We start from the raw sequence: 13,078 nt of genomic DNA on the forward strand, positions 1-13,078 counted from the left end.
CGACTTGGTTATCCTACTTTTTTTATTCTTGGTTTCCTTGGGTTTTGAGGTTTCTTTTTTAAATTTTTTTTTTTGAGGCATGTGCTTTTGTTATTGCTAGGATTTTTTTACATGTGGTTTTTTTTGGTTGGTTGGTTTTTGGTTTGTGGTGGGGTTTTTTTTTTGGGGGGAGGGTTATTTTTTGTTTGTTGGTTGTTTTTGGTTTTTTTCTGGCTAACTGACAATCATTTCCAAACACCATGTCTTCAGGATGGGACTGATGCCATTTTTTCAGTACTGTGAACCCTGTGACCACATGTAACTTTCAGCATCTTATCCTAACAGGTAAAACACTACTAGGTGGAACAGAGTAATCTGTCATGTTACTAGTTTGATTCAAAAGAAAATCCTCTTATTTGAGGATGTGGTATATTTTTTCATTATCTGCTTCCCCACAGAAAATATTTACCAGAAGACTGAGACTTTTTTCCTAATCAAATCAGTGGTGCCTATAAATTAAGTTGTGACTTCTTTTCCAACATACTTGTAAGCAGTTTTGAATTACAAAATCCAGAATACATATTTTTGCAAATTCTAATCTGTCCGTTTCAAGGTGTCAATAATTAAATCAAGTTTAGACACAGTAATTCGAATTTGTAATGCTTCAGATGTCTAGAAGCCAAAACCCAAAAGACTAAATACCCACTATCCTGTAAATTTGTCTTCCAAGTTTTAATTTGTCCATCTGTCTATACTTGACACAGTTTTTTTTCATTATGTTTTTTTTTTTTCTCTCAGGACTGCCAGTAACAGCTTCCCCCTCCCTCCCTAAACACTGTAAAACTATCCTGTGTTGTTTCTTGTGCTATTGAGTTTGACATAAATGAAAATTAATTTGTATAAGGCTTGCTTATTAAGAAAATAAGGAATTCTATTTAAATGAAAAATAAGTATTCTAAAAGAGTGCATTTGTGTCCTCATAAAAAACTCATTCTGGTTTTAAGTGATCAATAAATAGACAAAGCTTTGTAATTTGGGCAATGCTGAATGCAGTGCCTATTGTTCAACCTAAGTCCTTTCCTGTTCACCACTTGGTGTATTAGCCTGTCCAGTATAAATGACACAGAAATTTGTCCGTCAGCTGATTTGTTCTCCAGCATGTTGCTCTTTCTTGTAAATTTTTGTATGACACTTGAAGAAAAATTACTGTATTTTCTCATATCTAGTTCCTTTTACTTTTTTAATAACTGAATGTTCACAAAGAGAAAGCTCTTAGCTGTTGCAGTCTGTTTCAGGAGAGATACTTCCAGTATTCTTTCTTCTGAAAATTCAGCAATCCTCTTGCTATTACTTTCCTACAGTGAGTCATTTTAGACTGTGATTTTATACAACTTGGCAATAGCCACCTTAATTGTTATTGACAAAACTGCTTCTCGAGCATTCACACACCATTTAGGGACTTGCATCTGCACAACGCGAGACTTTTAACTGCTTGGACTGGAGTCCCTTCACAGCAGCTGGCTCCGGCGAGCTCTGAGTGACCCTTCTGACTCCTGCTCATGCACACTCTCCAGACCTTCCCCTTCCTGCAGACTTGACCCTAGGCTTCCTGGACCAGAGCCTCAGGCATCTAACCTTATTAGAAAAAATAATTTATTCAGATGGTAAAGCTGGATAAAACAGCTCGAGCTGGGTGCCTCCTGAAAGGGAGCAGTGGCAAATAAATCCCTGGGCCGTTACACACTTAACGGTCTCTGCTCTCGCCCTTCACACACTCTTCACGTGCCCTTCTGGTGATTTCTGGTCTGCAGCCTTCTAACACCTTGTTGGATTCTTCTTCTGCCTCCAGGCAGGCCATAAACAGCTCTTACCTTGTCCAGCTGCAGCTCCTGCTGGTTTGTGCTTATGGTGCACCGGCTTGCTGGAAACATGGGAAACTGAAAAGTCCTAGGCTTTGGGTAAACACAACTGCAACTGAAACATCACTGTGTTGTCCATGTTCTTCTCATACGAAATCCAAACCCCTGTACCAGCTACTGGGAAGAAAATTAATTCCAGCCCAGCTGACAACTGATCTAGGTCAAAGTCCACGGCTTGTGGCCTAAGGTTTCAGCATATCCAGCTACTTGGGTTAAGTAAATAATAAGAATATACCAAATTGCACGTTATGCTTTAACCACTGCATCCTAATGCTAAACAATGGACTCTGAATGATTATTTCTATTTAAAACTTAATTTAAACTAATCAACTAGATTTTCTTGACATTTGTCATTCTTCTGATTTCCTGTACAAATCTTCAACAGTATTACAGAATCACAGAATCTCTGGGGTTGGAAGGGACCTCAAAAGATCATCTAGTTCAACCCCCCTGCCAGAGGAGGATCACCTAGAGCACATCACACAGGAACGTGTCCAGGCAGGTTTTGAATGTCTCCAGTGAAGGAGACTCCACCACCTCTCTGGGCAGCCTCTTCCAGTGCCCTGTCAGTGACACAGTAAAGTTTTTCCTGATCTTTACGTGGAACCTCCTGTGCTCCAGTTTGCACCCATTGCCCCTTGTCCTATCACTGGACATCACTGAAAAAAGCCTGGCTCCATCGTCCTGACACTCACCCTTCACATATTTGTAAACATTAGAATAATAGAATCACAGAACCATTAAGGTTGGAAGGGACCTCAAAGATCATCAAGTTCCACCCCCCCTGCCATGAGCAGGGAACCCTACCCCTAGATCAGGTTGCACAAAACCTCATCCAGCCTGGCCTTAAAAACCTCCAGGGATGGGGCTTCAACAACCTCCCTGGGCAACCCATTCCATTTCCTCACCATCCTTAAAGTGAAGAATTTACTCCTAATATCTAACCTAAATCTCCCTTCTCTCAGTTTAAAACCATTACCCCTTGTCCCATCACTATCTTCTCTGATGAAAAGCCCCTCCCCAGCTTTCCTGTAGGCCCCTTTCAAGTACTGGAAGGCTGCTACAAGGTCTCCCTGGAGCCTTCTCTTCTCTAGGCTGAACAGCCCCAACACTCTCAGCCTGTCTTCACAGCAGAGGTGCTCCAGCCCTTGGGTCATCTTCATGGCCCTCTCTGAACCCTTTCCAACAGCTCTGTGTCTTTTCTGTTCTGAGATCTCCAGAACTGTACACAATACTTCAGGTGAGGTCTCACCAGAGCAGAGTAGAGGGGCAGAATCCCCTCCCTGGCCCTGCTGGCCACACTTCTTTTGATGCAGCCCAGGACACAACTGGCTCTGGGCTCCAGCGCACACTGGCAGCTCATGTCGAGCTTCTCATCTACTACCACCCCCAAGTCCTTCTCCTCAGGGCTGCTCTCCAGACATTCTCCCCCCAGCCTGTGTTTGTGCCCGGGGTTGCACCGACCCAGGTGCAGGACCTTGCACTTGGCCTTGTTGAACTTCATGAGGTTGGCACTGGCCCACCTCTCCACCCTGTCAAGGTCCCTCTGGACAGCACTGATGAGGTTGCCCCTCAGTCTCCTCTTCTCCAAGCTCAAGAGACCCAGCTCCCTCAGCCTTTCCTCATCAGGGAGATGTTCCACTCCCTTAATCATCTTTGTGTGTCTGTGCTGGACTCTTTCAAGCAGTTCCCTGTCCTTCTTGAACTGAGGGGCCCAGAACTGGACACAATACTCCAGATGTGGCCTCACCAATTTCTCACCAATTCTCCATCTGTTCCAGATTGTATATGTAGCAACACAATAAACCCTTTTTTTTTTTTTTTTTTAAGGGTTATTTAAAAAAAAATAGTAATAAAAAAATTCTGAATCTCATAGCCAAAGGTGGGCTGGTTAACCTAGAACAAGGAGAAGGAAGAGGAAAAAAGCCCCTTTTTCCTGAACATTAGAAGGAGTTTAGACTGCATAGGTTTCTTTAAAGCAATACTAGCTACTGATACAAGTTTCCCATACTGAAATAAATTTTGGGGAAAAAAGATTCTGAAATTAGGGGAACTGAGAGGTCTTTGCCCAAAGAAACAAAAAGCTCCACAGAGGTTAGGGAGACCAAGCGGCTGTTGCAAAGACACATTGTACATTCAAAGCGGAGTTGGAAAAAACCTGCTGAGATGGATATGACTAAATACAACTACAAAACTTTAAATACTATTTTTGTGAATCTAATCAACAAAAATAAGTAGAGATAGGGCTTAGGCAGAAGGGTATGATTGGAAAATACGTGTTAACAGCTTAGGATAACAAAAGTGATTACACATTTTCATAGACTTCTGAGTGCGTGCTTCTAGCTAAGAACACACAGCTCAGGGCTCTGCTCATGTCTAATGATACTTTTATGAAGATGCTTACTATGCTTAGTGTCTTCCAAAGAGTAAAGTAATGAAAGTGAGTCAGCAGCATTTCATTTATTAGAATTAACTGATGAGCTAACAAAGATGTTGCCCTCTGTTTCAGATCTAGCAAGGCATACTGCTTGTCATTTGCTATGCCAAAGGCACAGTATCCACAGTGAGCCCCACGTCTGCAGCAGAAGGTAATTACTGCCTATCCAGTTATGCTTCAACTTGCAGCTTTTTCAATTTAACTGCTTTAACTGTGTCCAAACCAAGAGTCCTAACCTCTGTTCTGACAAATGAGTAATACATATAATATCTTTTTAAGGTCATATGAAAGCAGAATTCTATGCACTTCCCCTATACATCAAGAATAAATCACAAGTGTTTTTGTTATATTTTGGTTTAAATATTCAGAAATACAGAGAAGGTTATACATAGTGTATAGAAAAACTTGTGAGATCTTGCATGTAAGTTTTGCTGTCATTAGGCCATCTCAGACCTTGACTAAACTCAAAATTGTGTCACTAACTTCAGGTAAAACATTAAAGGGAGTTTAGCCAAACTGGTTCAAAACCTTTTACCAACATTCTTAATTTGATTTAATTTAACTTGAGCCAATATTTTCATTTTTATGCAAAACACCTGCCAGTCACTGCAAGTTCATTTTCTGTTTGTTTATTTGAAGCCAATTCAGGTGACTTTGCATTGGTTTAAATCAACTACCTATGGAAAAAATACCAAACTGAAGATGTTCAGTTGGAGTTAGGAATTAACCTGAACTTCTGCAGTAAATAGCACAACCATGGCTGAGGAAAACAGGGTGACATAACAATTAGGCTGCTTTCTGTAATAAACATTTTGAATTATATTATTTAGGATCAGAAATCAATAAAGAAAAGTTGCACAGATGGTTACAGAAAGGGGAAATGAAAGCACAGGTGGAAGGAAGTGGGAAAGAAAAGGAAGAGGAAAAAAAAGGAGATTTTTAAAACCCTTCAGCCTAAGGAGGATTAAGAACTCAAAACTATTTGCTGTATCTTTTTTCTGTTCCGAGCATTGTGTATAAACCATGTTCTTAACTATCTGACTATGAACGCACACGCATGTTGTCCTTGTTTAGGGTATTTTCTATCTGAATGTTTCCAGTACAGACAAACAAGCTCCCATATCCCTGTTATCTGTACCAAAATCAAGATGAAGAAACAACCATTCTTTATTAAAATTTCCTCTTTGCTCCACTATGAACTTTTGATAGCTTCCAAGTTACTTTCATTAATTTGTTGTGTCCTTGTGCCTTCTAAGAGATACACATCAGTAAAAATTACTAATTCCTCTAACCTGTAAACCTCTGCTAACCATAATGAGGCAGCAGCTGTGCTACTCAAGCACAGACTCTATTGAAGTTCATGATACTGTCAGCAGGAGCTGAATTATAGATTATAGATTATAGACTGAAGCACAGCCTGGGATGAGGAGCATCTCTTTGCACTTTGATCTGTTTGATTTCTGCTTGACATCCTTGCTTGATCGCAGTGCAAAACAACACTTCATAATGTCCCTCATTCCTGCACTCGACGGGACAAGGTAGCACTGGCATATGTCAAAGTGCTCCCCACGTCAGATTTCAGTGCCTAGTACAGTCCTGACTGACACGGAATGGAAGGAAGCATGACCAAGCAAAGGCTCAGTGGTTAAACATGCCTGGAAAGAGCCGAAGCTCTGGGACAGGCAGAACCTGGAATTGCATTCAGCCAGTCTTTGGTGTCGCTATTTGAAAACCTCTTAGCAGGTTTTAAATTCCTTGAGTGAAAAACTGTAGAGGACTGGAGCCCGCCGTGCTGTGTTGCCATGGAATTAGTGTCAGCTGAAGCAACACATGGAGGGAGCTCCAGAGAGATTGTCCCAACAACAGACCAAGCCAGCAAATCACCTGACGAGTCAGATTCCAGTGAGAAATGCTGATTCTTGGTTTAGGACATGGAAGAAAGGGCATTTGGCTCTGCAACCCAAAGCCACATCTCACACCAAAACCCAAACAGGCATCTTGAATTTCCTGGGGGGCGGGAAAAGTCACTCACGTGTTGGGAGGACACCTCGTTTGGGGTATACTAGGTTTTATCAGCAATTACAGTTTTTGTGGTCAAGGTTTGAGGAAAACCTGACTCCCAGCTATGGGATGGGTCCACAGCAACGCTGCTTTTGGAGTCCTAAATGTATCGTTCTTTATTACTATTACTCTTCGTTACTATTTATTACCCTTTAACTACCTTCAGAGCAACAGGTGAGGTTTACTTCCCTGGGGCAGGTCCCGCAGCTGTTCCCAGTTTCCCTCCTTGCTTCCTCCCCCCGGCACAAAGATCCTCGCAGGCCCCCACAGGCACCTCCCACACGGACCCACCGCTCCTCCGGCACGCAGCCGCACGCCGCGCACCCCAGCCCGGGCACCCCAGCCCGGGCATCCCGCCGCTCCCGCCGCTCCCGCACTGCGCATGCGCCCCCCGCGCGGGGGTGGTGCGGGGCCTCCCCGCCTCGCCCCGCCCCTCCCCCCGCAGGCCCCGCCCCTCCCCCCGCAGGCCCCGCCCCTCCCCCGCAGGCCCCGCCCCTTCTAGTACCTTCCCCCGCGGCGTGCGTCATCAGCGCGCGCCGCCGCCGCGCCGGGCTGTTTCCGGGCGCCGTTGCGGGCGGGGCGGTCGCTGCTCCCCCGCCCCGGGATGTCGGAGGGCGCGGAGGGTCCCGCGGGGCCGCCCAGCCCCCCGGGCTCCCCCAGCCGGGGCTCCGCCGAGCCGCGCATCATCAAAGTCACGGTGAAGACTCCCAAAGAGAAGGAGGAGTTCGCCGTCTCCGAAGGCAGCAGCGTTCGGCAGGTGAGGGGCCGAGGGGCTGGCGGGCAGCGGAGCGGGGCCTGGCGGGAGGCGCCGAGCCCAGGTCAGGGCGCGGCACCGGGCGCGGCGCTGCCCGGAAGAGGAGCCCGGGCCTGTGGTTTCCGCCGCCGGCGCCGCAGGGCGAGGGCCCTTCCCGGTGACAAAGCAGCTCCTGCTTGCCCGGGCTGCTCTGGGCGCTCTTGGGCGAGTATCAGGGCCTATCCTGGCTCCGGAGAGGACTTGGGCTGTCTGAGGCGAGTGGCGGTAGCGGAGTTACCTCCCGCTTCGTCTCTGCCTCAGTTTCTCCCCTCCGTTTTGCAGTGCTGCTAGCCGGCTCGGGAAGTGCGTGCAGCTCGCGTTCTAACCGTGAGTTATCTGTTGGAGCTGAGTCAGCCTGCACGTAGGAGGCTGGCTGGCTGGCTAGCTAGCTAGCATGACTATAGAAAACATACGCAGTCACTTGGTGTCGCAGGGCTGCGTTGCCAGTGGTTGTCTTGGTCTAAAACCATCTTAAAAACACCCAGAAGTTGTTTTCATTTTAGGGGAGTTACGTACTTTGGCTGTTCTTGCAAAATCTTCAGTACAAATTAAGCACACCTTCTGCTGTACTTAAGTGTGTTACTTATTGATACAGTACTTAGCATGGCAGTAGTGTGAATTATTAGAACCTCTTTTGCATTCTTGAGAAAATTTGTGCCCCTTGGTGCCTTGGACTCTACAGAAGCAGTGATACCTGAATCATCAACACTATTTCTGTCAACTCTTTGGTTTTCCTTGGAGGTTTTCCATGCAAGTATTGGCTAGAACTTAATTTGTTTAGATTAGAAAGCTATAAATCATAGAAAAGGTGTAAGGTAGAGAGTCTGTAAAGCTAGTGTCTTGCTTGTGAAGAAAGTAGATATTGCTGTGTTAAAATACTCTAGAAGGAGAAGTTCCCTGAAGGAGTTTGGGAGCTTACATTATTTTCCATAGAATTTATCTGAAATTCTCACTGAAATGTCTCTGAATGAGGCAACTCACTTTGACTTCAGATTTTTTTGATTGGGTTGGTAACTGCAGACCTCAACAAAAAAAGGATACATATGTGAGAGCCTGTGTGTCTGACTGGTGTCACAGAACTTGAAATAGTTCCTTATGGATCAACTAAAAGACCGTGTGGTTATCAGAGGGAGGTACTAAAGATGAATTAAAGGCGTTAAGTTTAAAATCTAGTGCCAGCACCTTAACTAGTATGTCAGACTCCTGCTCCCCCTTGCTGCTGTGAAGAGACAAAATGCTACTATTTCTTTAAAGTTTCTACCCCTGGGTCTGTTTTGAATACAGATTTTTTTTTTATGGGAGCATTTCGCTTATGAGTATCCCATACATAAGTTTCATTGAGATCTTCTCTCCAGTTGCCAGATGAGTGAGACTGCTCTGTTGTCCTCACTGGTCTTTTGGCAGCTGCAGTATTATATGCAAGCTTAATCTAGGCTTTTCTCCCAAAGGTAAAATGACTGTGTTTGCTTTTTAATGTTGTCCACTGCTTTCCTAGCAATCTCAGTCTGAAAGAGGCACTTGTGATTTTTCTGGTCTCCATGTATTGAGCAGTGTCAATGCAGTTTCTGTAAAAGTCTTTGCAGGTTTGGGTTATTTTTTTATTTTTAAAAGAGAGATTCGTAGGCTGGATCTAACGTGAGGATTGCAATTGTCCTGAAAAGCAGTCTGCCATTCATTTGGGTTCTTCAGGAAATATAAACTGATTTACATAAGATGTTGTCCTGGTTTGAGCCAGGATGAAGCTAATTTTCCTTTTACTGTTTTTTTTTTTCATTCGGTAAGCTTTCTTTTAACTAGCACCAGAGTGTTCAACTAAGATTGATAACAGTGGAATGTTTTTCTAACTGCTGGGGCTTCAAGGTCACACCTTCACTCTGCCGGCTCAGACACTACCGGGAGATCTGTGACCCTCCTGTAGGCAGCTGGGTTAGACAGACAGCAAAACTGGCCAGAGATGTTCCATTCCATGTATCTACGTAAGCTCAGAGGAAGGTCAGAGATCACAGAAGACAACTTCCTTCCTGCTTCTTCTTCCCTTCTCTTCCCTCCATGGCCGGCATCTGGGGAGGACTCCGTCCATCCATCACTGTCGACCCCCAGGCTCGAGCTCTCCTGACCCTCATGACTCTGTGCTTTCTCCAGCAGCAGCTCTGGGATTTTTCGGGACTGTTTCCAGCTCAGGAGATGCTGTGGGAGTTGCTGGGGGTGGGGGGAGGTGAGAGGCTTTTGCACATACCTGAACATATTTGTATGTAATTGTATATATTTTCTTATATCGTCAGTGTTTAATTAAAGCTGTGTAGTTCAGTTTTCAGTCCAGCCAAGTCTCTCTCTTTCTCTCTCTCCTTCCCTACCTGGGTGGAAAGGGGAGGGGATCGAGAGCATTGTTGTCGAACCTGAGTCAAATGGTGACAGATGTCAATTTTGTAATATATATGGCTTTAACAAAATTGTTTCAAAAGTGAATGCCAGTGGGATTGCTAGGTTTTCAAATAAGGAATTGTTTTTTAAAAAAAGAAATAGTTACACAGCCTAGCAAGATTATGAATTTTTACTGACAGCAGCCATACAAGTTTAAGTAATTAATAAAATGCACTGCTTAAAATGTCTTAGTTGTCCACAGTTATCTTAAATCCTGGATGTTGTGTCTCTTGGAGCTGCCGTTATTATATCTGCAGTTGTCTCTTGATTCTTGTGAAGTAAGATTGCCCCTGTGGGTTGACTGATTGGAGTCCCATACTGTCTCATAGCTGGTGCTTAAAAACTGAAAAACGCTGTCCTTGTGTGACTGGCATCAGCTGTTTCTCTTGAACTGGAAAAGTGAACTGTTGTTAATAGTAAGCATCAGCAGTTGATGAGATGTATAGAGCTAGCCTTGAAAATAAATTAGTCTCAAATGAGAAACAAATTGAACATCTGTTCAAATGTATCTGGGATCAACAAGTGGTTTCTTCTATTGGCCTAGGTGGGTCAGGAATGCCTGCCTTATTTGCAGTTTGAAAGAAACCCAAACAACTCTAAATTCTTACAGCAAAATAAAACCCATTCAGTTTTATATTTCTATAGCTGATCTATGGCTTGGTGAGCTGCAGTCATTTCAGAATACAGGCACAACAAAAATGTAGATTTTTAGGGAAATGTTTTGGGTAATCAAGGCCAGCCTTCTGTATGTTGGAAGACTTCAGCAACATAGCATTTGTTATTGCTGATCTGGTGTTGTACAGCTAAGACAGCAAGTACGAAGGTTGGAATAGAAAATAACCTTCAAATACATAGCTGCTCTGGAAGGTAATTTAATTGCAAGTGCCACCCATCTATCTTTTTTTCTGTGGAACCTGTTTGATTGTGCTGAGCACAGTTTGGCTCAATATTAGGACCAAATGCTTTCTTTCTTGACTGGCTATGATGCTCATCTTGCTCTGTGCACAGACTTCATGGATACATGGTAGGGATAGATGAATGCCCATAAGTCTGCTGACTTTAGCTGACCCTGGCACTGCTGACACTAGCTCAGTATAACTGTTTGTCTTCTGTCTTTTCTTTTTTTTATTTTCCCTTTGGTTTATTTTCTGAGTTCATGGCAATAAAATCTTTGCAATTGCTTGCTTAGCAGAGTTGATTTAACAATTGTTGTATGCTACGAGTGCTCATATTATGGACAACACAAGTCTTAATGTCTTAGGGAATGACCTGAATTTTAAAAGTGGTAAGATGTTGGAACTAGTTACGTTGCAAACCAGTTTCACTTTCATAGTTTAGACTGGTAACACCATAAGGGAATTTTGCTGAGGTGTCATGGTGTGCTTCTTGTAATGCCCAGTGTTGGAAGTTCAGATTTTCTGTCTGCCAATGTGCATGCAGACTGCAAGATGCCAAGGTATGAATTCCACAAACATTACAACTCTGAAGCTGAACAACATGCCTCGCTGTGTATTTTTAACTGTTAGGCCAACAAAGAGTGGATACAGCAAATGTGCATGAATAATTTCAGAATTTTGCAGAGAATTATTGTCAAACCTGTAATTATCTGAAAATTTCATAGTAACATCCATCCAGAAAAGTTAACAAAGTTGTATTTAGTTCCACATAAAGCAGATTTATTTAATTTGATTTTTTTTCAATTGTTATTTAATTCTGGCTTTTTTATGGAATTTTTCTTGAATGTGGAGTAGTTTTCAGTAATAGCATACTTAACAGCTTGTGGTAAGTTTTTAAAGCTAGGTGAACACAAATACTGTGCTTTCTAAACTACACTGTTATAAAAAACCTGACCTGAATTATACGTGTAAATATATATATTGTGTTGCGACTCTGCTTATTGTCAAGTGGAAGTCTTAAAGTTAAGTTCTCTGACTACAACTTGTGTACAGTTAATAGTTGAATCTTTTAAGTTCTCAGAATCCCAGAGTAGTTAAGTTCTGATAATGAAGATCACACAGTTGTAAATGTTAAGGAGAACATTGGGTGATTTGGTACAGCAGCATCTTTCTAGTCTTGCTTACACTTTTAGTGTTTTAATGTTTTACCTCATAAGAGCAGTTTAACTTCATTTTTTTTTAACTTAATCCAGTTCTTTCATAGTGTTTTTTTTGTAGTCCAAAGATTACTGAAATGCTACAAACAAAAGCATTTAAAACTATATAATGGAGTCCAGTTTGTTGCTCTTTTTCCAGAATTATGATTTAGCTTTTTGTTGGCACTCGTCACTTGAATATGTGAATTGTTTAACATTAGGTTTTTCATGGTCTGGTGTCTTAGTGTATTGAAAGTGTGATTCTTTGTGGGGTCTGCCTTGCGATACAGGCTTAGCCATGTTTCTTAAGCTTTTTTTTTCTTATTAGAATAAAACCTTTAGAGTAAGTTATATTTCCCAACAGTTGGCTTGGTTAGATGTAACTCAAAGTATCGGTTATATAACCACAGTACTTAGCAAATGTTTACTCATCAATGACAGGCAGATATAGTGAAATAACAATACATATTTAAACAATACTGTCAAAGGTCTTGTGTGGAGATACTTCTCTGTAAAGGAACAGTTTCATGTTGATATTTGATTTTTTTTACTCTTTTTAAACTTTATCCATGTCATATAGGACCCACCTTCTTGCCTGTGGATTTGTTCTGCTGGCATCCCTTACCTGCAGTTGTGGGTCATGGAATTTTCAAAGATCATCATGCATACTGTTAAAATTGCCAACAGCAGAGAAAACCCTAATGAATTAACAGCTGTGCTAGAGGTGTCTTGGCAAGATATTCTATACATTTATTTCAGAGCCCAGCCAGCTTCTCAATCTAGTGACTGTAAACCTTGGCTATATAAGAATGGTCATTGGGAGTAAGGTTAAGTCAAAATCTGAAAAACTGGGAATCACAGGGTGACATGGAGAAAAATGCTTTTGGATAGATTTCTTTTTGTTGATGGGGTTAATAGTTCCTACCACAGACAGTTTAAAGAGGATGTTAGCCATTATGTCTGTAATCCAGTCATTATTATATTGTGTCACCTTAAGTTTAACACTTGTTAAAGTCAGACAGTTTAAAGATGCTTACCTACAAGGTCTAATGAGAGAGAATTCTTCTATTGGCAGTAATTCACATCTCAGTGTTTCCTCAGGAGAAGTGGTTGTTGCCCCAGCTTCTCTCAAGTAAGTTGAAGGATAAAATACCTTACGCTGTCTCATGAAAATGGAAGTCTAGGGTAGAATCTCAAAAAAAGAGCTCTACTCTAGGAATCCCATTTTACACATAAACCTTTTCTGCCCTTTCCGAGTCTCAGTGACTTACTAGAGAACAGACTAGTTCTGTTGTAGCTACAACTCTTTCCACCAGTAGATTGCAAAGTGCTTTTATCGGGAAGGGAAGTACTGCTTGCCATTTCTTTTAAGTTAA

The 13,078-nt window shown here is 42.5% G+C and overlaps 1 protein-coding gene across 5 annotated transcripts in view; it reads left to right on the plus strand.

The window, feature by feature from the left end:
• The first annotated feature begins 6,934 nt into the window (after positions 1-6,934).
• Positions 6,935-13,078, plus strand: part of UBQLN1 (ubiquilin 1) — a 29,554-nt gene continuing 23,410 nt past the window's right edge. For 3 of the 5 annotated variants that reach the window (XM_051642843.1, XM_051642840.1, XM_051642841.1), the window contains exon 1: positions 6,936-7,153. In XM_051642843.1, coding sequence (XP_051498803.1) covers positions 7,001-7,153 — 153 coding nt within the window. In that variant the 5' untranslated portion in view covers positions 6,936-7,000. Of the gene's footprint in view, positions 7,154-13,078 lie in introns of all 5 variants that reach the window. The other 2 variants (XM_051642842.1, XM_051642837.1) reach the window with 2 other exon arrangements.

Source organism: Apus apus, chromosome Z (assembly GCF_020740795.1).
Source record: "Apus apus isolate bApuApu2 chromosome Z, bApuApu2.pri.cur, whole genome shotgun sequence".
NCBI classification, from domain to species: domain Eukaryota; kingdom Metazoa; phylum Chordata; class Aves; order Apodiformes; family Apodidae; genus Apus; species Apus apus.